Here is a 25,668-nt window from a genome sequence, read left to right as displayed (position 1 = left end):
CCAAGACGCGTCCAACACCTTTGGCGAGGTCGGACGCTGCCAGGGAACTTCGCTTACTTGCACGCAAGAAGTCACAAGATCTCCGGATTTTAACTGCCTTCACTTGCAGATTACGTAAACTGAACCCCACGCTACGGCTACAACTGCCATCTAGCCTTTCCCGCGGTGAAACAACCTTGTTGTGTCGCTTGTGGCTGGGAGTGGCGTTCACGAACGCATACTCCTACCGTATGGGAATGGCTGAGAGCCCGATGTGCGACTCCTGTGGGTGCGAGGAGACCATCGAGCACCTATTGTGTACCTGCCCTCGCTACGATGTCAAACGCCTCTCTCTGCGGGCAACTTTACGCCGACTGGACTCGAGACCTTTCACCGAGTCAAAGATACTTGGACCGTGGCCACACCCGTCACTGGTTCGAAAAGCGATTCGTGCACTAGTGCAGTACTTGAAGTGCACCGGCTTAAGAGACCGTTTGTGTCCTTGTGTATGGTCCTTGTGTATGGTGTCCCTCCCACACGTACTCAATACTTACTCTCCCCCTTTCTTCCTCTTTATATTCCCCTTTCCCCCACCCCCAGTGTAGGCTAGCAAACCGGATGCTGTTCTGGTTGACCTCCCTGCCTTTCCTATCCTTGTTTTCTCTCTCTCTCTCTCTCTCTGCGGAAACCCCGCAAGGTGGAGTGAATTAATTAATAAAGGGAAAATGCGACATCCACGCAAACGTAGCTAAGTGTAACAAAGGAAACCCAAGCGGGTTCCTCGAAAGAAAAGCTTCGCAGTTGAAGAAAAATTCGTCCTGGTCCGGGACTCGAACCCGGGACCACCGCCTTTCATGGGCAGCCACTCTACCATCTGAGCCTACCAGGCTCTCAGAAGCAAATGCGAAGCTTCAACTGCTTCAACTGCGAAGCTTTTCTTTCGAGCAACCCGTATGAGTTTCCTTTGTTTCACTTAGCTACGTTTGGGTGGATGCCTCATTTTTCCTTTATTAAGTTCAGACGTAAGTTCAGCATCAAGGCCCTCCGGATAAAAATACGTGAAATGGCTCATTATACGCATGAACATTTTAAGTTGTGATCTCAGAATTTTATTCCCGTAAATCTTCGTTAAGTTGATAAAACAAATGTGAAGTCTGCATCCGACTTCGTCAGTAGGCACTGCGCAACACGTGCCTGCAAAATTGATTTCTTAGTGCACTAATGAAGTCTGGATGCTTCATATGTGGGCGCATGCTGTATTATGCGGGGTAGATTAAAGAGTTATTCGATTGCGATGTTTGCATGTGGAGGCCCCCGCAACTGCACTTTACGATAATAGGAGTCCATTTGTGTGATGAAAGCAAACCATGACGGCTTCAAGGTCGTCGTCAGGACCGCAGAGTTATCATACATGACATATTGTGCATGGCGCTGATTCATTGTTTTGAAAGAACCGCAAATCACCAGACTTCTAGTTATGCAAGAACCTCAGCCACTGGCACTCCGCGCCAAGCGTAGCGTAGAGAGACATATGTCAAGAGATGTCCAGTTTGCACGCTGTAGTGAGTGTTCGCGGGCCTGGTCAGGCGCCGTTATCGTTCTGGTTTGAAACAGGAGATAAGCAATGACCGTGCGATTCTCCCTCCTGCGCTTTGGACTGAATGAAGCAAGCAAGAGAGAGAGGGGGAAAGTTCGCCAAAAACTGTCAATGCAAAACGCTTAAATCGATGCTGTCTTCGCCTCCCTGACCGCGCGATCCCAGAAAATGAGAAGCGGTGAACTGGCGAAAATGCGCCGTTCACGACGTATTTATACTGACGTTATGCTACACGGCACACGATCGCTAAGCAAAGAGCTAGAAGGCGTCTGCCTGGTGTCCCAACTCTCATGCACTAAGATTTTAAGATATGCAAATGCCACGTATACCTGAACTGAACCAAGTTAATAATGTTTGCCGTCGCTTGAAGATATTCAGATTATTTTTTGCATTCCGTCGGATTACATAATTAGACTTAATTAATTATTCAACTTCCCAAACATGATAATTAGATTAAAAGTGCCAATGAGATCATTGTAGAGCCACTCCCGATATGCCTCGAGCGGCTAGTCGCTCGGCAATTTTGCGTGTGTTCGCGATCTTCTTTCACGCTCAGAAAAACACTTTTATGTAGCACGTACTGAGCAACAGAAACCTCTGACAGAAGATTTTCATGTTGCTCTACAATTTTCTCATTGACACTTTTTATCTAATTATAATAGTTGAGATGTTGTATAAATAATTTATACTAATTATGTAGTTAGTCGAAATTAAAAAATACTAATCTGAGTATCTCCAAGTAATGGCAAACAACCTTACCTTGGTTCTTTCCAGCTACGTGGCATCTGCATATATTTAAGGCTTGGCTCAAATTACATGGAACATTATGTATGTGCCAGAAAAATGGCCGGCGACACGTACGTGTCCTGCAGTGACGACAGTTACGCAGTGCCTGCCGACGAAGTTGGTTGCGTACTTCAAAAAGCTTTTTCGCTTTAAACACAATTTACTAGAATAAAAAATTTCAGATCACAAACTAAAAGGTTCCTGCGTATAATGAGCTATCTCACGTATTTTTATCCGAAGGCTCTTGATGCTTAATTTAGGCCTGAGCCTTGTGAAAATGCCATTTTTCTCCAACATTGCAAGTAATATTCTTCAAAAGAACTTTTTTAGTAAGTTCAAATTATCTTTAACATAATCAATGGTGACATACAAAAACGCTAAAGAACGTTATTGTCGCTAGAACGTTAACAGTGTTTATGCAGAGAATTTCTGAAAACCCACAAATTTACGCCTTTTTTACTGAGCCAATTAAACACAAAAATTCTTTGCATGTGTTCACTCACGACGAAGTGTGCCACCACCGGACGTGAGCTCCTCAGGGACCCGCTTTTTCGTTTTAATTTGTGAGTTTCCTCGCTTGACCTCAGCACTCCGCTGCCAAAATTCGGTCGACGGCTTCCCGCCGCACCAGGTGGATGGAATTTTTGGCCTCCAAGCCGCACCAGCGGCTACCATGGCAACCAAAGGAGTTGGCAAAGAAGGGACCCCGTTCTTCCCAGCGCTTGCCTGATGCAAGTGGAGAGATGAATGCTGCTGCAGAACAACAAGCGCCCGCTGCGCTGCCGGCTAGCAGTGACCACTTCAACCCGAGTGCGACAACGGATGCTGACCTCGAGACGAGCTTTCCCAAGTAGTGACGATCATGAGCCGTGCCAAAGTTGAAACTGCAGACGTGGAAGCGGAAGACAGATCGCTCACCACGGTGACGTACAAGAAATCACGCCAAGCGGGAATGTCAGTGATTTTCAAGCTCACTGACCCGAAAGCGTCGTTCTTAAAAGTCAATCCAAATAACTTGGCCAGCGAGATTATTATCACTGCAAGGGAGAAGGTACAATCATCTCGTGTAACGAGGAAAGGTAACTATTCCGTGAATGTGTCTCTTCTCGTTGCCTGTACGGGGCTACTTGAGTTGACTCATGTTGCAGGCCTTGCAGTGGAACCATACGTACTACCATCGCGCACGAAAAATATAGGAAAAATAAGACATGCTCCAATTCAATACGCTGAAGATCAACTACTTGAGTACCTACAAGATAGCGGCGTCATCTCCGTTAAGAGACAGACCAGATGGCTCCGGCGAGAATATGGAGCAGTGGAACCACATGCACTTCTGAGCGTCATCCTACAATTCGTGCCTGACAAACCGTTGCCAACACGCGTTCTACTTGGATTCACTAGTTATGCAGTCGAAGAATATTTAGAACCTGCAAATCGGTGCTACAATTGCCAGCGATTTGGCAACGTTGGTAAGTACTGCCATGGCTGATCGCGATGCAAGGTCTGTGCGCGAGCGCATGATTATAAAGCCTGCACCTCTCGAAGTCAACCCAACTGTGCCAACTGCAACGGATACCACACAGCTTCATACGCTGGATGTTCCAAGCATCAAGCGGCTTCATTACTCAGGCGACAAGAAATATTACATGGTTGGACACCGAAACAAGGCTTGCCTTCTCCGAACTTAGGTGCTGTCAAGCCAGTGATAGCAGCTCCTCCGTTACAATTAGCAGAGCGCAAGAAAACATATGCGATGACGGTTATTGGTTTACAGGAGATGAAAGACAAAGCAAGCAAGAAAGACAGCCAAGGAAAGACGTCTCAAATCACCTCAACAGCACATGATGATGTCTATGCTCTTTGTTGCGTTTCAAGCAATTCTGCGGGCGTTTCCTATTGCTAGCAACCTTCCAGAGGTGAGCACTGTCCTTTCGCTAGAACCGCTGGTAGTACAGAAATAGCTTACAACATTGCATGATGGCTCGCCAGATGAATAACTGTGTAATTCTTCATCTGTTTATATGCTCATCACAGTCTACATCACGGCCGCTTGTGTGTGTTTGTGACTTTGTTTACAAACTCATTGTGGTACAATTTGCATTTGTCTTTTATAACGATATGTGCATGGGTGTATAACACTGTGTGCTGTGGATTTCTGACCCTATGACGTGGTTAGTTTTCATTTTCTTACATATAATGTTTATAGTGTTGTTTCCGCTATGCGAAAAAGAGTAGCCGTCGTCATTACAAAGTGACTACGTCACTTTCTTTATTTTCATTTCAATAAAAAAAAACGCCATTGGAATATTATGAAATACGATTTGTCATTTTACTTATTTTCCGACTTTACTTTTAAAAATTTTCCTCCAACCAAAACTTATGTTTGTTTGCGGAAACCTCAAAGAGCGCTTATGTCACCAAAACCATTTTTCCGACAAAGATACATTGAGGAAACCCCATTCATGCAATCGCCAATATGCCACATAGTCTTTTTCGAGGGAATTTGCGATGGTAGCTTTCTGCGTCTGTGTCGCTTCCCGTTGCCCAGAGCTGTAAAGAATCTGTACACATCAGTGGTTATATCGGGTAAAGGGAAACAAGCGCCGAGCATGTTTGGACCTATGTTCGGCATTATACAGATTGGTTTTCAACTGAACATAGTGAAGGCATTCTGCTCACATCATGTTGACTGTGTTACAAAACATCCAAGCGAAAAACTAGGTCGTCCACAGAACTAATGCGAGCTGATCACGAGGGAAAAGCGAAACCGTCAGCAGAAAGCTTGCTTACGGGTGAGCTATACGAAAAGGAGTATACGTCACCATTATAAGGGGACTGCGTCTCTTTCTTTTATTTTCAGTTCAATAAAAAAAACTAGAATCGCCGCGGCTGTCGCAAAGATAAAAATGTTTACTAAATTCTACGATGTGGTACGCACTCTAGTTTCTCGTAGGTACACCTTCGCAAAACAGTTGATCTCTTCCAAGTCACATTTTGTTCGATGTGATTTTCAGAAGGGCTTCAAAACAGGTTTAAACCGCGAAATACGAAATGGCCTATTGACTATATGGTTCAAATAAATGTAACCAAAAGAGTCCCCGCACCTCGAACACCACATAGCTACGCGCTCACTGGATCTTTAAAGAAAAAAGGAAAGCTTAGGAAAAGGCATATATAGCGCTTGCAAAATTGACTTACGCTGTTGTTATTTTGTACGTGGGAGCTTTCTCTATGCGTGGCACATGGCAATCTACTGAAAAACACGTCAACGGAATTTGAGCCCACATAGTAGCTTAAACATTGAATGAATTAAGGCCCGCAATTTAATATTTCAGTGATATAATCCTACTCAACACGCCCCATCGGCCACCTTTTGTCTACCAGTCAGAACAAATCTTCAGGTTGTATCGAATAGAATATAAATGAGCTGTTTCTCCTAAGAGTGTATATAGGACTGTACACAAAGCTAGCAGCGTATGAAGTCTAATATATTGAAAAGGTCCTGAGATGCGCGGCCAGAGTTGCATGCCTATATAGTGTAGTGAAAGAGATGCGAGTAGCATGCTCCTCTTTGTATGTCCCAACCACAAGCGGAATTTTTCCCAACATGTCATTGTACGGCGCACAAATTCCAAGTGAACCGGGTTCGCATTATTGTACTTTGCTGGTTGCTGACTGAACAAGAAGGCATTTCTTCACTGGACATAGTCGTACAACATAGGATTCCGCGCGAGCATCACACTTGGCTTGCTGTTCCAAATGTGAGCGCTCAGTGCAGTCGTGTTTGCAGCAGCCATCTACACTGACGATGGCATTACATTGACAAAAAACTGTGCCTCGGTGTAAGCTCTACACTAGACCGCTCTAACTAACCGGCTGTTGGTGAACGCGAGGAATATGCAGAAATATTTATATCTGGGGTTATCAGGTAAACTGTAATATACGTGGACCGAGTAAAATTTATTTTGCTCCTTTATGTTATTGCGCCTGCGTATAGTGATGTTAGCGACAACAAACAGTCTCGCTCTGTTCGCAAAGCATGTTTTTTTTTTCACACATTGTTTGAAAAGCTTCATACTGCCCGTGGTATAAGTCTTCTAGCCGTTGAGTTCATTCAAGACATGAAATAAGACCTATGTCAAAACACCTACGTTTTCGTCTTATCCGATGTTGCATAAAAGACGGAAAAACTGTAGGTAACGACATGGGACTGCCCATCAGTGGACTGCACAATGTGCTGGCCGTCATGAGACATGATGCCTACATCACAAAACGCCTGATGCGGCCACAACCGCCTCAAAAGTTAAGCGATCGCGCGAGCGCCTCTCTATAGCCGGCCCGAGTTTGGGCACGGTGCTCTTCGCAGAGGCAAGAGAAAGCAGGCATGAAGCGTCGAACGCGATGACTCATGTTCACACGTTTCCCTTCTCTAGAAAACCACTGCCTTGCGTCTTATTCTGCAAAGTTTATAATTTCTTACTCTTACCCGCCGCGGTTGCTCAGTGGCTAAGGTGTTGGGCTGCTGAGCACGAGGTCGCGGGATCGTATCCCGGCCGCGACGGCCGCATTTCGATGGGGGCGAAATGCGAAAACACCCATGTACTTAGATTTAGGTGCACGTTAAAGAACCCCAGGTGGTCCAAATTTCCGGAGTCCTCCACTACGGCGTGCCTCATAATCAGAAAGTGGTTTTGGCACGTTAAACCCCATAATTTAATTTAATTTTTAATTTCTTACTCTTGCGAGCACAACTCTTCACGGGTCCCTCAGAGCTGCAATTCGCACCATAAAAGCGCTCCATGATTGGTCGGCATTGGGGCGCCCGCCACTCAGGGTAGCGATCGACGTGATAACTGCAGGCAATCGCTGCGGCAATCGCCGACCGGAGCCATGTACCAGAACTTTTGTGAGTGAGGGCAGATAAGCTGCTTTGAGTACGGGCCTTTCAAAAGAACTTATTTTACCCAAGTAGTGCCCACGATTGGCTGCTGCCTCGGCGATCATCTCGCAAGAGATTTTGAGAAATTTAAGAGGTGCTTTGCAAACACAAGCCCAAGTCTTTTTCGCGTTCTTTTCAAAAACTGCGCAATGAAAATCTGCGTGGCAGCCCTACAATAAAGCCCACAATTCTTGTTCTCTGTCGAAGTCCTCACAGTGACGATGAAAAGCAAATCAATAAAAAGTGATGTGACGTCGATTACAGCTTCAGGAACACTTTTAAAAAGTTTGGGTGCTGTTTTCAGGAGTGAATAAAGAAGAAGTATTTTAATGATTGGAAAATGTAGAGAGGTCGGCCGGATAATGGAGCATCTGGCCTGCTACTCTATGTAAGGGAAGGGGAAGAGGGGAAGAAAAAGGGTCACAATGGGGGATGATAATGGGAGGAACGAGGTGAAGGACACAATACACAAATGGTATCACAGGCATGAGTCCAGGCCCGTGTCACCTAGGAAACGTGAAAGTGCACGCATTGTCTCTGTCGTCTGCCAACTCTGCGGCCATGCGCCTAGCAAGAGGTCCTCCGACAGTGGTCCATTGTGTAAATGTCTCAATGTATCTGCCATTGTCTGTCTTTCGCGCGCATACTCAGGCGTGAATAAAATTGTTCAGGAAACTACATTTGAATATCTCACGTCGGCCGCGGTGAAGAGTTGTGGTGGCCTTCATGTTTTGTGTAAGTGAGGTCCGCGGTTATCAATAGAGCAAAGGACAAGAAGACACCGCGTGAATAATAGAGTATCGTCTCAAGATAGATATAACAGTGCTGGCGGAGATATTGGAAAGTGTCTGTCTTAGAAGGTCTTCTTACAACACACTCTGCCGTAGAGCTAGTGAAATATATTATAATTGGCAGCAGTTCTTGCATCAAATTTTTAAAAAATGCAGTGAACTCTTAATCAGCATATTTGATCGGCTGCAGCACACCAATATAAGGTGATGTGGAAGCGAGAAACCCACTCTTTAATGAAACCCGGAGAATTTATTTTATGCGTTTTGTGTCTTTTTTATGCAGATATGTCTAGATTCGTCAGTAGCCTCATCTGCAAAAAATGTTAACCTATGTACGTGTTTTCGAACGCTTTTGTGGTTAAGGAAGTGTGTGTCTCTTAGTTTGTTTTTTTTTTTTTTTTACTAATTTCAGTGGCTCCCTTTACTTTTGTGCGGAACTTCCCAAATGTTTATCATGTTTGGCTGCCTCGGTGTATTCTTATTTTTAGTTTTGCTCGCTCAGCGAAGAGGAATAGCCGGGGGGGGGGGGGGGGGGGGGCAAGCTCTCCTTCATTTGCGTGTGCGTTAAAAAAAGAAAACTTCGCCTAACGGCACACCTAGCATGGTACTCACGTTCAAGAAATTCAGTCCAAAGAAGCAGTTCAAGGAACCATACGGCAATGCAACTATGACTCTTAAGGACTGAAATCTTCTGCTCAAATATATGTGCCATCTTTTGAAAGTTTTGGCGGGAACATTGCAAACGTTGCATTAATATTTTTTCTTTGCCTGTTTGCACCCACGTTCGCACGCGCGTGCGTGAGTCAAGGGTGTTGTTTTCCTTTGGAGAAGTTTAGCGCTAATGACAGCAGGTATTTTTTAAACTGGATGCCAAAGGAAACTAAGTGGCGGATGTCGAGAGAACAGTCAGCTGTTCTAAAGCGGCTTCAGAATGGACGAAGATTAGTGCCAGTCTGTTAGCGGTCGCGACCTGCCTTTCGCTTAGATCTCCATGCCGGGATCTAACCTATACATACGTTATTATAGATTACAATGTAACATAAAGTTTAGTGCGTCGTCTATTCACATTGAGTGAGGAAATAGAATGCAAGTAACAGGACAAATTAGGTAGTGTGTCGCTTCTTCTGCAATGTCGTCCTGTTGCGGGACCGCGTTTGCTACCTTGGTACGCTTATGGTGAACTTCCTTGGCAAGAAGAAGTAGCACCTGTAAGATTTAACTATTTTCGTCTGCCTTACCATTCAGACACACGATCATTACCTTTCAGATCAAAAAAGAAAGAGAAGACGAAACAATAGCTACTCTAGGAGGAGATTCACGCCATGACAAGTTGTCGGAATTATACTGATGTTGTCATGGGGGCCTTTGTTGGTTGAAAGATCGGCTAAGAACTTTTGAGAGTACTCATGCGTGTGCAATCCCTGTCTCGTTATCTTTGCAGTACCCACTTGGACCCTGGGATTTTCAATCCTTCACTGGCTTCTCCTCGTCCTGTTTCTAGTACTAATTACCGTCGCCATAGTACTGCTGATTTGGTTCCGTCGACGAATGCAGCACAACACTACCGAAGGTACGAGCACTGCTTCAATGCTGTCAAATTGTTGCTTTCGGCGAACGCAGTTCTCAACTCTCGTCACTATTTCTTTAACCTACATGGTTATAACCCATTGTTATTACATCAGCTTTGATGACCTGATAAAAAGGCAATAAAAACAACTAGGACGTTAAACCGGACTGGTAAATTAAACGTCCCAAACTGCAGAGAGAAACGTTTTACTAAAGCTGGGTGTTTCACGTGCATGAAAATGGCGAGCCCTTTTGAATTCCCGAAGCACTTGACTTTTACGTAACAATGACTACGGCTAGTTAATCGCAATCTGTTATTAAATAAGAACTACGTGTGCTGCGTTTTAAAGTAAAAGAAGATATGACTTGACAAATTCGGTGGCCTTGTTTGGCATTTGGCAGAAAATGCGCCCAAATTCGCGGAGAGATTACGAAATGTATAACACGAACGCAGTGACGTCATTCATGCCAGTGCTCGAGCTGTAGTGTAGTCAGCAAATCAAAAGTCGGCTTCTAACTGCACATTCTTCCGCCAATAAGTAATCTTTTAGCAATTATCAAGCGTCGAGAGAGTTGTACAGAAGTAACGTACCTAGTGTAGCATGATTTCGTGATCGCCTCTAATATCATGTTCAGTTGCAGGTGCAGTCATTGTCAACCGTTGCCTAACAATGTCGAAATGTTAATCGGCTCTCCAAGTATTGCTAGTCACATATATTTCCAGAAACTTACACAATATCTACTCAGGACTCTAGGTTCACGCAGCACATAAGCGCTCGCTTCACTGTGTGTCTTTATTTTTGATGCGAAGGCATCAAATGGCCCATTGCGCGAAAAAGCCGTCGTCTGTAGCAGCGAACCGGCACTTGAATTCCCATTGGCTGCGACGCCAATAGGACGCCGATTGACTGCGACGTCGCGTCAGGTGCACGTTTCCACGGAGCAGAGCGGGCGAAAGGCACACATCTGCTGCGGCGCCAGGTGTTGCGTGAGGGCATCGCCGCGAAGCCACGTCACCTTCGCTCTCGAAAGCCAGTGTTACCCGCGCTTTTTTGGTCCGCGCAAGCTCTCGCTTGCGTTTTAACTTTGCCTCGGTTCTCGCTATAAAGAAATTAACATATAAAAAAGCAGAATAAATTCGAAAGGAAAAACGTTGGCGGTAGTGAGTTTCGAACATACGACTGCACGCTCGGAAGACGAGCGTGTTACTCACTGGACTGAACGAGCGCCTCCTAGCTACAGGCCCCTGCACTCTGTTTTATGACATATGCTAGTTCGACCAAAATTTTCATTGCCAAGCCCGGCGTGACGAACGCTGTGACATTAAAATCACCGTGGCTTACTAGGAAGCGTCCCCATTAGATTCTATGGCAGTCACGCAAGGTAACATGACGTCACGGATCGAAGTGCACCGGCCTTGGGCTATCTAGGATGCGTTGGCCAAGTGTCTCAACGCACTCGCTTGCCCGTGAGGAGATCATAACTCGAAGGACAGCTCAACGGCGCGCATTCATGCTTTCACATTCACAATTCATAAGAAGTGGTTAGGCGTCCAAGTTTAACAAGTTTAACATCTCGAAACGCTCTGCCGGCGTAGGTCGAAAGTATATAAAGCGTTGTTAAGTCGTAGCATGTAATAATGGTACTAGCACGTGTAATATTTGGAAGCTGGTAGTCAAAAAAGCAAAATTCAAACGCGCACTTGACATAAACGAAAATCTGACAGAGAAAACTAAGGAAGCAATGTTTTCGAAACACAGCCGTCTTCTCCTCCCAGCCTTCTCTATTAATGCTCCACGTTTTCGCAAAAGTCAGCTCTTGTTTCTTTTGATAAGAACTCAGCCCGGCTCTTACCTATTATGAAAGGAAAGATTAAGCTCACCAGTTTCATGTGAGCCAACCAAAAATGAAATGTAAACGGTGCGCCCCAAATATCCTTAACTTTGCACAATTCCGTCCTTTTGAAACTAGCAAGTTTGCTGTATCGAAAGCGTTTCGAGCCCGTGCCGCGGCGTCTTTCTTTGCAACAGTGCTGCCGGCAAGGAACGAGGCGCAGTAACAACGCCGCGTCAAAAGGGCCCGCCATGCTCAGTTCTGCGTTCGATTGTGCTCGGTGCGTGTAGCTCCGCCAAGACTCGGCTCACAATGCAGTCCCCATGCGAAGCAGCCGCCGTGGTTTAATGAGCATTCAGACGCAGCTAACCGCGCAGTCGTCTTTCAGGATTGAAGCATGGAGGGGGTGCGTTTGATTTCGTTCGCTTCGCTTTAGCCGGCGCGTTGCCAGTGCTTATGAAAGCCTAACTGAAAAAGCACGTGTTCCGAATAGCTTGCCCGGGATGTGGCGACGTTCAGGCGACAGCTGGCAAGAAACGCGCACTTAAGGCTGGCGGCGCTCCGGGAACGTCTGCGAGTCCTATTTTCCCCCGACTAGTTTCTCCGTGCCGGTCTTAGGCCGCTCCCTGCACCGGCACACCTGCAGTACACCTCTGTAGCGGCGGTGGTGGCGCTATATATCGACGTCCATGCGCAAGTGTGCGGGAAGTTGAAAAAAAAAAACGCTCTTAGTGTAAAATCGCGTCTGGCTGCGAAAGGACAAGGCTTGCGAAATTGGCGGTTGCTGCGAAGAAACCCGTCCTAGCTCGTACCCTTTAGGCAATACTTGCGGCGAGGCAATATCAGTGCGCCTAATGTTTGTTGCCTTGCGCGAGCCACTGTTCTTTCGTCGTGCGCCGCTGTGGAGATTGCGTTTTCTCCCAGATATGTTTCATTATGACGACCAAAATTGTACACCTTTGTTCGGTTAGCGGAGCCAGCAGGCTGCTTGCTTTGAAAAGGACGCTTTGTTTCTCTCTTGAGTTTATTGGTACATAGAAAGAAAATGATGGCATTGAATTGTGGAAGCTCCTATGACAGGAGACTGCATCCCCGTCTGGGATCATAAAATTTACATGTCTTGAATGACTTTATTTGAAGATAAGGTGACACATAAGCTCCCTTCTTCACGCGCAATAATTTTTCTCATCTGAGGCCCTTCTGCAGTATAGCTTGTTGAATAGAATTTTTGTGTAAAGGACTAGTCACTTGAGATGAACGTCTTTAATATAGGAGAGCTCAAAGATTAGGCCACGCATACGACATACATTATTGCAGTTTTGTGCAGACACGAAAATTTCAGTATTCTGCTTGCCACTGGCTATGCTGTGTTGCTTTGAAGAAGCAGCATTACCGCTTCTTAGTTTTCAATGTAATTTATTCACCCGTTCCACCTTTATTTTCTCTATTTTTTCTTACAGGAACGAACAAGACCACTACTGAAGTTCAAGAGCCGTAAGTAAATTTTCGGTAGCATGCTTTTGCAATTTAAAAGGTTAGGTTGAGTTAGGTTAAATATATATGCTTACTTTCTAGGCTTGCATTAGAAAGAGTAGCCTGAACATTAACATGCATATGTGTTGCCGTATAGCACTACGTAGGTCAAAACCGTTTTAAAGTTGATTAGCTGTGAATTTTCGAAGACTGTAAACTAAATTGCAATCATTTTGCGATATTATTCGCCAAACTACAGACACAGCTCTATAGGAAAACGAAGAAACAAGGGGATAGGTAGAAACCGTGTTAAAAGAAAAGTATTCGTTTGTATTTCGCGTGAATTTCAGTGCTTGCTTTAGCGTGTGGTGTCACCTTTATCAACACTCCTGATGCACATAGCATTGCTACATCTCGCATTTAAACATAGATTAGTCATTTCATGCGGAGTAGCTTTGAACCTCATGGCAAAATTTTTCTTGCGTCTCTGAAGCTGACTCCTTCTGGACGACAGCTATTAAAGAAATACCTCAGTCAAGGTTATTGTGTCACTGTTTCTTAACTGACACTCGCCATGTCTTGAGCCTATCTGCCCAGCCGCCACCTAACAGTCCAGTTGTTGTTCTTCGTGCAAGAAAAATGCAGTGTCTTACTGGACTTGCAGTTGGTGTGGCCAAATGGCTCAGACAGTGCCCGTGAGCCGCAGCCGGAGCAGCGTCATCTCCACGAAAGACGAAATTATGGTCCTGGACAAGAGAAGTACGTAGCGCTTTCGTAGAACTCTGTTGACCTTCGCTGCTGTTTTTCACGTGTTGACGGCCGGCCGAGGGAATGACAATCACTTATCCCTTTTTATTATACCTCACGCAGCAAAAGTTGACGCCAGAAAGTGACGGTGATTTTTGCTCGAGGGGAGAGAGTCTAGTGAGCGCACTTTAGATTTAGTCCCTTCCTCTCTTTATATACGGACTCGATAATCCCAGAGAAAAGGTCGGTGTTTGATCCTGTTCCGCTTCGTGGCACTGCTTTACTTCCGTCTATAGTTTCTCACTGCCAGCCCTCTATCCCGGTGGCAAATTCTTGTATCTGTGAGAGCGAGTTTTAGTCATTTTTCTGTGTGCCGAAGAAAATAGAGCGGTTTGTTCGTCTTTCGCGAGAAAAACCGCGATTCGAGGCGATATCCGGCGCGTCTTTAGTTGTGGCAGCATCAAGCGAAGCGTGTGTGTGTCAAAATGAGAAGGTCTGATCCCAGAAGTTACGTATTTGTTTCCTTCAGGGACCAGATAACCGAAATTGTTGCTGCAGTTGCTTTTTATTGATCACGAAAGAAAATTACCCGTACAAGTTGTTCAGAATTTGGTCAGGTAAATTCTCACTCTGCTGTCGGCTCAGATTCTCGATGTGTCAGTGCCTATGGCAGACATATTTAAAGACAGAGGCTTTTAAGTGGTTGAGAACACTATTTCCCTCTTTCTTCTTTTTTTTTCCTGCAGTCTTATTTGCCCTTCCCAGTATTATTCTGCCGCGCGTCCTGCTCCGAATGTCTCGACACGGTATATCTGCGAAGCAAATAACCTTGCCGAGGGACTCGGACACCACAACAACAAAGCACAGAGATGGTTATCGAAATGCGGCAATATCACACGACGCTCCGCGTATATCAACACCACCGCCGACTTCGCGTGATCTGAGAATGAGAATTGACCTCGTAAGAAGGCTCTTCCTCGTGTCATGGTAGACTTATGAGAGACATGAGACCACAAAGACAGGTCGCTAGGAACAGTACCCGTTGTGCAACGTCTACAGCCTCTGACTGCCGACCTTAGAGAGAAAGCTAACAGCAAACCTTTGTTTTTCTGCACGAGCTATGCCGCCTAAATGTAAAGGAGTATATAAATGTATTTAGAGGGCATAAGAAACTATATGTAAACATAATTATTTACACAAACACACATACATATTCACACGCACGCGTACGCACGCATGCAAGCACGCAAACAAGGAAACAAACCGCTTAACGTCGCTGTCAGCAGACGCCTGTTAGCCATCCCTGACTTTAAAGAAGTTCACTTGGTCTTGAAAAATTGGGACTCCCTGCAATAAAAGTTGAAGGAGTTTTACCCCCATAAATTTTAAAGAACTGGACAGATTTCAGTCGTAAACTTTGAGACATATTCAGTGTAATCTTATTCATTACTTTGTAATTCTTTTCGGCTGTGTTACAAGGGCTAATCACTTATATATTGATGTTTTCTTTTTCTTCCAGAAGACACCGTGGACGTATGATCATGATGCCGCGCTTCGTGAAGTCATGGCGGCAGGTACGAACAATTAACAGCATTATTTTCGGTTCCCTTCATCATCATCACCTTCTTCTTCTTCTCTTAATTTTTTTAAGTGAAAGTGATAGAGGGAGGTTGAGAAGCCCCACAATGGTGACGGCTACTTCATTTCACAAAGCAGGAGTAAATGATAAGATAAATATAGGCGTCATAAGTGAAGAAAATTAAGCGTGGAGAGAACTAGGGGCAAATGAGGGCGGAATGCAAAAACGCGCGTGTGCCGTGCATAGGGTACATGGTATAAAGAACCACAGATGGGCAAAATTAATCCGAAACCCACCATTACGGTGTGGCTCATAATGAGATCACGATATTGGTACATAAAACCCCAGAATGTATCTTAATCAATTATAACTAAGAAGCGTAAAGAAAGTCCCGATGGAGTCCGACTCGTACAGAAGCCTACACTATATATAGATAAGATAGGAGAGAACTGGTTGCGTTATATACGTTTAGTCACAAGAGAGAGAAAATGATAAAAGAAAGGCAGGGAGGTTAACCAGGACTGAGCCCGGTTGGCTACCCTACACTGGGGAAAGGGAAAGGGGGACGGAAAGATGAAAAGAAGAGAAAGTCCACTGGAGATATCAGTCGGTCACTCAGTCCGAATCACAGGCGCTCACTCAATCCGGTCGCTTTCAAATATCGCAGCAGCGCTTTTGTGGCCTTTTGTAGCTGCGATATGCGAGGCCATGGTCCCAAGATCTTCTTCAAGGTGAACGGCTTCCCATCCAGCTGATTGAGAGCAAAGTCATAGTCACAAAGTGCTAAAAAGGTGTATGAGGTTCCAGTGCGGTCAGATATGTAAAAGCTTGCATGCATGCATGTGTGCGTGCGGGTGCGTGTTCGTGCGAGCGTGTATGTGTGTAGGTGTGTGTTGAAGTAATATTCGTACAAAAATATAAAAGGGAAAGGCGGTGTGTGGCTATGCATAACGCACCCAGTACTGCGCACCTTGTCCGGATCACTGTGACTAACTGCATAAAACATTGCTTAAAACAAATTAGTGCAGCACGTAGTACCTGTATAGAGACGTCCTAAAAAAACGAAGTATGTGCACTGCTATCCACTCTGCTGTTTATATTACAATGGGCCCAATGGCTTGGCGAGTAACAAAGGCCGATGCGGATTTGCGAATTTCTCGCTCTATATCCCATCTGTGCGTAGCTTGGACGAGGCACTAGAAGAGCAGATAGTGAATGTCCTCAATATATCGTGGCCATGGGAGCAAACCTTGGATGACACATATTTGATACGGCGCAGGAAATATTTCATGTACGCTGCACCAAGGTGTCGATGAATTAGTGTTTCTGCCCTTCTGGATGACTCGAGGTCCGTGGGGTGTTTAAGACAAGGTTCCACTTAATGAAGAATCGATCCTTTTTTACGTTCCGTGAAGCACGTGAAATTGCGCCAGTACAGTATGTATTACTTAGGTAAATTTCTTCTTAGCTATCTTCATGCTTGTTTTTCCAAGCAATTGCCATTTCTTCTAATCTTGCATCATTTTTACTCCCGCTATATGAAAAAGAGTAGCTGTCACCACTAGATCAAAAAGGAAACGGAACCTTGGGCCGGTTGGTTTTTTGCTTGCCAGGGCTTTATAAACCATTGCTCATCATGATAGTTTTTGTTGACGCAGAACGAAAATGCGCGAAGCCTAGCCATAAACAGCTTCGCTGTAATAATGACACTGGCTGTGCCCTTACTGACTGACTTACTTACTGACACTGACTGTGGCTCTTGCGGCATGGATAATGCATAGTTTCATATATTTCACGTGTCCTCGTATTGCATATAAAATATATCTTGAAATACATTAGAGCGATCTAAAAGTAGAGAACGCCGAAATTTTTGACAACACGATGCCAAGTAAATGCCTAAAGTTCCTTTCATCCTCGAGTACGCATGTTCGCGTAGCCTATCATTATTATTATTAATCACGTAAAAATATGCAAACACCAAAAGGAGAAAGAAAACGGACTAGCAATTCTTTCCCAAAAGGGACACCATGCCCACCTGCTTGCAGAGGAAAGAGAAGAAAAAAAGAGCCTGTCATTCAGACAGTGTCCTTCACATATACAAGGCTCAAAACGGGGAACCTGTACTCCGCAACAAGCGTCTTTGAGACTGCACTCTCGAACATATCATTGACATTCCACTGAAGCACGCCTGCTTTTGGCGAGCCATTACACTATGCGTCAAGCTTTCTCTGAACCGTTGCTTTTAGCCTACCAAGCAGCACCATTGCTTTTAGCGAAAGAACACCGCGCTCACCTTAGGAAGATTGTTCGGCAGAGGAAAAGTTCACAGGATTTCTGTCAAACCAAAAAGAGCGTGGATGTCGCAGTTATTGTCCCGTATTTGCTGTGAAAATTGCAGATAAGAAAAAAAAAGCAGTGCTATTGGACACACTTTGTTGCACGGGATCACCGCGTATTCAAGGTGCAAGTGGGCTCGTTAATAAGAATTCACTGCGTTTTTTTAGTTCGATCAGTAGTGTTGCTTTTATATAACTATAACGTTAGCGTGCACCGGCGCGCCACGGGTGCCATCCTGGAGGCTACGGGGGTCGCACGCGCACGCTGCTAGGCGGCGCAGCGTGTCCACAGGAATGCGCGAAACAGAAGCCCGGCGGCACTACGCGGCTCATACACGACGCGCTTCGACGGCGGCAATGCGGTGTGCCCCTGCCTTTCCTGAATGCTAACTGCGCTAACGTCGACAGTCGTCGTGAGGTGGATTCTTCTGTCCTTGGTATAATGAATTCCATTTGTCTTTACACGTATGATAAGGTAGCATTTTGGGAACACCTCGCTTCTTTTGCTTTGCAGTTGAGATAATTTGTTAGATATATGGTCTTGAAATGTATTAAACCACCAGTGGGGCCCACGCTTCTGCAAATGAAACCACGCACTGTTTTATCAGAAGGAAAAAAGGCTCAGATTGACCATGCCTTCAAAGTTAAACTCACGCTAAATATTAACCATATGTGAGCTCAAATATACGCTATGCCCAGATGTTTCTAGGCTCTTTAGCGGACATACTGTACGTAAGAAATTACAAACACGAAGCACACAATTAACTAAAATTCATTACTTAACTGGCAAATTTTCGCACTCTTGCAGTGTACGTTTACAACGAAAACTTAAAAACAATCATACCCGAAGGCAAGTTGATTTTAAAAAATAAAATTTATGCAGTGATTGTCTTCAAAGACTTCTGACCTAACGTTACTACACAGTGCGGGTAGTTCCGCAGTTCGAGGCTGTTGGCACTAAGTCGCGCCACGCAGTGTGAACCTCGTCTAGCACTAAGTGCCAGTCTGATAACAGGTCGGAGTTGATAACAATTTTCAGCAGATAACAACCTGATAACAGTTTCGCTGTCACTTTCCCTATGCGAGAACAAGACACGACTGTCCGACAAGTTGCGACACTCGAGCGAGCGTCTTTACGCTGAGTCCCTCGCACTAAGGGACAAATTGTGATATGAATACGTCGCAAGACGAGCTTTCTAGAAAAGCAAACAAAATGAACTTGCCGCAGGATGCGACTTTTTTTTTATATTTGTAAGACAAAGGTACAAGGTGAAATCAATGTTGAAAATTTAATTAATAAATGGTTCTTCGGTTTACACTTTCTGACCGTAATTTTCGGTGCCCAGTGTGCCGGTTAAGGAGAATAAAGCATCTGTGCAGGCCACATATGCGCACCTTCCATAGCATTTTGGGCAAAGTTAGTGAAAGGGCACTGCATATTTATTATGTATTTAACTCAATGACAGTGCCGATAATAGTGCCACCAATAACCAATGTCACCAATGCGAGGCCTTAAAAGAGTCCTGGTCGGTACATTTTAAAGATTCTTTTTTGCTGTAATCTGTTCCTTTCTTATCATCCGCCGCTCACGGCCAGCCGATCCCGGTGAGCACGTGTGGGCGGAGCATGGCTCTAACCACTGACGAAGTGCGACAAGAAGTTGCATTATCCCGGCCCTGAATCACCACGTGTCGAAGCTGCAGACTGATTGATCAGTCCACCCTCTCTCGCTGCATGTAGCGCATTAGAGAGCGCGTGTCACTTTTTTGTAACCAATGCGCTTGTGAACGTGCCCTTTCCTATTGTGCAAGGAAACAAGGCAATGGAGGCTTTCACCGTCAGTTAGGCAACAGAAGGCAGCCTGATGCAGCTGCGCACTTGCTAGTATAAACGGCGGAGAACGGCGCATAAACAAAACACTGGACAGGGCACACAAGCGCCGTTCGCGGCTGCTTGAGCAAAGTGCAGTTTTCGTGGTCCTTACATTCCGAGACATGCCACGCACTTTGGAAAGCCGCGACACTTAACGCGTCGCGTCACTGTGCGAACTTGCGCCATTTTCCGCTCGATCGACCGTTGCAACAAACGCACGCCGCAAGCACTTCGCGTGTATGCACGCTGCTTGTCCTTCGACTCGTTAACAAGGGTAATTGACGCAACTCGACAGAGTTACGATGTTCGTGACTCCTGCAGAAAAGCGGTATTACCTTTAACTGCGCACTCGACGACCGGAGAAGGTGAGAAACACGTAGACGTTGGGAATAGTGACTGCGGCCGCCAATTCTTCGCTCCCTGAGTACGCCATGGACCTCGAAGCCGTGCAGTCACTCGCATAATGTTTATGAAACCACTTGCAGACGGTGGGCGAAACCTTGCGTGGACTCATTTATTTCTGTTTCGTTTTTCTTTTATAATAACAAGCATCGACTGCTACATTGATGAATATTATTCAGTGAGGAAGTGAATGTACGGGTCGTCCCGCATGTGCGACAGAATTATGCTGGCGACAGCCGGTGGATAAGTTGGATGGCAGGAAAGAGCTGTCTTTGCCATAGAAACGCTGGAAATTACTTCTGCATCGCACACCAGGTAGGCTGCATGAGCGTACTGCCTGCTACCGAAACACATACACAGACGCTGCTATTCTCTGAATCTCTGATACGCGCGCTGCAAACTCGGAAGTTGTGCAATAGCTTAGTACTTAACGAGTCTGGCTCCAAACTGAACATGCAGGAGTGCCATGACCTAGATGCGCAGTGGAGGCTGTGGGAAAATATTTGTTTTCCTGCCCCATAAGGTAAGGCTTGAGGATATGTCGTGGCATGACGACGACACGACTACGATGGTGGTGTGGATGTTGTCTGATTCCGTCAGGTCGATGCCTCACCGGCTCTGCGTTCTACGTACGGCGCCCTTTCTCGGAGAGCGCTGTGTGTGTGCTCGACGTCACGCGACATTTCATGGCGCACACGACCCTCTCGTGGGGTCATTGAGTAGGCAGCTCCCGATGTTAGCTATAGAGTGCTTAGCTTAATTTGAGTGCATTCAGTATATAGGCTCAACCCGGCAGCAGGGCCTTCGAAAGTTGGGCCGAACCCGGGCAACAGACAACGACCGACTTTCCCGCTCAAACGCACCAGTGTGATGTACAAAGGCAAACAAAAATGTTTAGCCGCAGGTATTCTCGCGGTGGAATAATGTTGCTTAAGTAAACTCACAAGTTTTTTTCCTTTTCTTTCGTTTTTATTCGTGCTGACAGCAACTCAACAAGGGTAAATATGCCAAAGCCCAAGTCTCGGTACCCTAATCATGTCTATTCAACTTCTTCGACGAAGTCATGTGGAGGTCTTGCATTGCTGTTCTACGAAGGACTCCCTTCGTACTTGAAAAATATACCTTAAAGTCAATGCAGCCCCTTCCTCCTTCCTTTTTTCGCCGCTGTGCGTCATTTATCGCAGTATGGAGAGAAAAATAAAACGTGCTCATCATATCAGGGTATTCGCAACGTCATTTGTGGCGTATAAGGTAACGTGCTGCCCAATTTGGAATGTGAATTAGTAGAATAAGTACCCAATCAGCTCCATGTGTTTTTCTTTTTCGCACACACTGCGTAAACCATGTGTTTGAGAGAGACTTGTCTTCCCTCTCACGTCAATGTGGCCATGTCCTCCATCCAGTTCAACCATAGATACCGAAGTCCCTACAGTGTCACAAGTGCGTAAAAATTGGCTACGTAATGAGCGTCTGTGTGAATAAGGTCGTGTGCCCACGGTGCGCTGAATCTCATTCAGAAGACGCCTGCCGCGCGAGGGCTCTGAAGTTCCCTAATTGCCGTAGTTCCCGCGAAGCCTCATCGAAGGGCTGCCCGCGTTTCCGGAAGGAATTCGTGGTTCTAAAGCGTATAATTCGGGGTCACTGAATACAAAAAGAGGCTTCCGCTACACTTAGGTGGCGAGTGTATCGCTAGCGAAGAGCGGAGCAAAAAGCAGCACCAAGCGACACGCCAAGTTCCGCGAAAACAGCTGCTGCATCAACGTGGAGCACTACCATGAAAGATACTGTGAAAATGAAGAAAGTGGCAATGCTTATCGTCCTGAAGAGTGACACGCGCTTCCAAGCGCACCGCCTGCCACGGAGATACCTCGAACGCCGCCACCATCGACACCTTCACCAAATGCAGATACAACGACGACTGATGATCGTCAGGTCATAATCATGTGGCGGTCACTGATGAATGCTATGCGTGTTCTACTCATCAACATGGAAAACACCTCAAACCTGGCAAGTCGCCTTTTTACATTGCGTCATACCGTCCGATCGCGCTTACTAGTTGTGTAGGAAAAATAATAGAACGGATAGTTCTAACGCGTCTGAACTGGCCCCTAGAGCACTATGCAATTTATCCAGACACGATGACATGATTCAGGCGTGGCCGTTCATCTATGGACAATGGTCTCGACTTGGTAACGTACGTAGCATTCCAGGTCTGTAAATGCTTGTCTGCTAATTTGTGTATAGACGTTAAAGGGACTTACGATAATGTCACCCACGAAACCATTCTTAAAGCGTTAGAATTAATAGCACTTGGTGACAAGGCATATCTCTGGATTTGTAGTTACCTACAGATGATATCAGTCTACGTGCTCACCGGGGATGGTCCAACACCCCAGTATTACAGTAGCTGCGGAGTACCTCAGGGCGGAGTACTAAGACCAAAGTTTTTTTAATTTGACGCTTATTGGACTAATAGAGAACCTACCAAGCACCTCTCGACTCTGTCTACGCCGACGACATCTGTGTCTGGACGTCGGGGGTGACACGGCTTCAGCTTCGCGCTCGGCTTCAGAAGGTGGCCTCATTGATATCATGCTACACTGGTAAACAAGGACGGGAGTGACGTAAGAGAAATGCGCAATGGTGGCATTTACTCGGAAACTAATGTATGCATACGCTATATTTATGAACGGGCAAGTGAAATCGTCGAGCAGAAGTCAAAGGTACTTAGATGTTGTAATTTACAGAGACCTGTCCTGGACTTCTCAGGTGAACTACGTGAAAAAGCGACTGATTGCTATTTGTCATCTCTTCAGGTTCCTTGCAGGAAGGAACTAGGAAGGGGGGGTCCACACCATCCATGTTAGATATGTACGGAGTGTTGCTTCTTGTATTCCTCCGGTACAGCCTACCTATTATATCCAACACCTGCAAAACTAATTTGTGTACAATTCAAAGCATTCGAGCCAAAGCTATCAAGATGTGCCTTGCAGCAACACGTAATGAGTCAATGGCTGAAACTATTGCCATTGCTAAAGAAATTCAATTACGGCGGGCGGCGCCGTCGAGACAACGTGTGAACACGTCAGGTGCATTGCCCACACGTTTTCCCACCACCTCGCCATACACACCGTGGAAAGACCCTGCACGTCATATAGTACAACTGTCAATGCATATCGTGCCTCGCTTACATGGGAGTACGCACCGGCGGCCAGGCCGGCGTCTCTCCTCCACAGCGTTTGTGCCGCCCTGAAGTACAACTCAGGATTCCAGCACTTAAGCAAAAGTCAGATCTACCACCGTCTGCACTAAAACAATTTAGCTTATTCATTTTGTACGAGAAATACAGCAGCCACATACACATCTATACTGACGGATCGTTTTCATCGACCAGTTCTGGTGGTGCCGTGTTTATACCGTCAAGAGGAGTAACACTGCGATTCAAGACCTCCCTCACATATCACGACGTCTACTGCTGCAAAACTCACGGCTCTGCGTAGTGCACTTCAATTTAGTGACACAGAGAGATATAGTACATGGGTCGTGTTTTCCGTCTTGAGACCGGCTTTACGCTGTATGCAGTCAGTTTTCCAACGCGGAGCTCACGAACAGCTAAAGTACAAAACTGTCAAACTTTACCACGACATCAAACAAAAAGACCACGAAATTATTTTCCAACGGCTACCTGGCCATTGCGGCATCACTGGAAATGATCAGGCAGACCAAGCTGACCGAGAGTCACATCAGAAGAGCACAGCATTCCCATTCCTCTTTCTACACCAAACGCTGCAAGGCAGCTTCGTGACCTGGCACGCAAACTCTTTGTGAGTCGAACACCCGAAATATAAGGCGAACTCCTACCTCTACCCGGGCTACACCGACGTGGGGTATCTCTTTTATACCCGCTGTGGTTGGGGGTGACTTTCACTAAGACTTAGACTACATTGATTGCAATGACCGACACTGCTGCTTGTGACGTCTGCGGCAGCGAAGACAACATCGAACATTTATTTATTGTGCCTCTGTCGTCGATTTCCCTCGAAAAGACACACTATCTATCGCATTGCTACGACTGGACGATCGGGCGTTGTCCGTGCAGGTGGTACTTGAAGACTGTCGCCATTCCTCGTCAGCCGACAAAGCTGTGAAGGCACTTTTGTCTCTCTTGAGGGCGACTGGCTTGTGTGAACCCCTGTGATTTCGTGAGGCCCTCCTCACCCGTGCGCGAACTCACCGCGTCTTTTCTTCCCCTTCCCCTCTCCTCTCCCTATGTCATCCTTCTATTCTCGCTTTCTCTCCTCCTCCTCTTCTTCCCTTCTCTTCCTATATTAACTTTCTATACCCCCTCTCCCTGTGTCTGAGTCTCACTGGGAAAGAAAATACGGCCTCGGTATACAAGGTGGACATGACGAAACCTGCCCTATACACACTAATAAACCCATGAACTCATTTTGTAAACGGTTTAGACACCCAATTATGATTAGAACTCCAGCTCTACGCGGACTCTGTGAAGGGTTCCGCTGGATGTCGCCTCCAGCATACAATTACCGCTTTCTTTGATCCGTGAAAAGGGAGTAGCTAGATGAAATATGCATGACAACATGGATCCGTGTCGTTTTCCGGAAAAGACAGTCTGTAATAGTTATTTTATAGTTAGTTTTTGTATCATTTACGTAACTCAATCGTAAAAATTACGATGAGAATCGCTATCTAGCTGGAATTTTCACCGTGCTATAGTGGTCCGAAGTTTAAGCTCTGCCCTGAATGAAAGTAGACGGACCAGGGATTCCGTGATCAAGCCGATTTTCTTCTGTGACTATGAATGCAGCTTGAAATTTGGGACTGCGGTCGAACCTTGACATTCTGAAGGTTCCAGCGCACTTCTCAATTTCATTTTGTGCGTCTGAATTAAGAATAAATTCAGTTTCTTTTTCTGCAAGTCTGCAGTCCGTATACCTTTCCCTCAAGGGCTGTACATGTCATAAAAGAAATTAAGGCTTTACGTGCGAAGATTTCGACCTAGCATTGGAACGCGCCTTAGTGGAGAACTCCGGATTAATTTTCACCACCTGGGGCTCTTCACAAGCACCCAATGCACGGTACGAGGGCGTTTTTGTATTTCGCCCCCGTTGAAGTGCGGTCGCCGCGGCCGGGTTTGAACCTGTGGCCTCGTGCTCAGCAGCGCAACGTCGTAACCACTGAGTTACGGCGGCGGGCCGTGAACGTTACGTTGTTGTATTGCTGGATGGGGTAAAAGTGTCGGAGATAAATGCCTACATGACTGAAAAGCAATAATTTGTGTCTGCAGTTTTATTGTGTTTTAAGCTAAAGAAAGTGCTATTGAACTAAACCAAAGCACTCACCGTCGTGCAGCATTGTCGAAACATCAAAGCGTGAGATCTTGATAAGCACCAAAAGTTGCGAAGCCAGCGCAGTGACGAAAGTGATAAAAGGGCTCCCAAGTAGTGCTATTCTACAGAATACACATCTTTTTTCGAGTGATTGTGCTAAAGCCAGTGTTTCTGGCGAAAAACCGGTTTGTGGGGCTTCAACGCTGCCAAGTCGATAGCCAATTTATTTGAGAAAGCGATCTTGCTTGACGCCATTGCGCTGACGTGCGCAAGCAGTGTTGGATTTCGAAATGGCTCATTCTTTCCTATTTTTCGCCACGGCAGTGTCCGTGATATTGCACATAAAGATCTATCTTTGAGTGCAATCGCGGTTTCAGTGGGTGATGTTTTCAAAATGGAACATTTACGCCTTTAAGG

The 25,668-nt window shown here is 45.8% G+C and overlaps 1 protein-coding gene across 3 annotated transcripts in view; it reads left to right on the top strand.

The window, feature by feature from the left end:
• LOC135903126 (hemicentin-2-like) overlaps positions 1-25,668 on the top strand; it is a 578,389-nt gene that overhangs the window by 260,415 nt on the left and 292,306 nt on the right. For all 3 annotated transcript variants that reach the window (XR_011511029.1, XR_011511030.1, XM_070530708.1), the window contains exons 10-13: positions 9,534-9,662; positions 12,952-12,985; positions 13,629-13,723; positions 15,231-15,285. Coding sequence is in view for 1 of the 3 variants with exons in the window: in XM_070530708.1 (XP_070386809.1) it covers positions 9,534-9,662; positions 12,952-12,985; positions 13,629-13,723; positions 15,231-15,250 (278 nt within the window). In the remaining 2 variants the exon portion in view is untranslated. The remainder of the gene's footprint in view (positions 1-9,533; positions 9,663-12,951; positions 12,986-13,628; positions 13,724-15,230; positions 15,286-25,668) is intronic.

The sequence above is a fragment of the Dermacentor albipictus genome, chromosome 1, assembly GCF_038994185.2.
Source record: "Dermacentor albipictus isolate Rhodes 1998 colony chromosome 1, USDA_Dalb.pri_finalv2, whole genome shotgun sequence".
In the NCBI taxonomy this organism is placed as follows: Eukaryota; Metazoa; Arthropoda; class Arachnida; order Ixodida; family Ixodidae; genus Dermacentor; species Dermacentor albipictus.
This window is presented reverse-complemented; position numbering and strand designations above follow the sequence as displayed.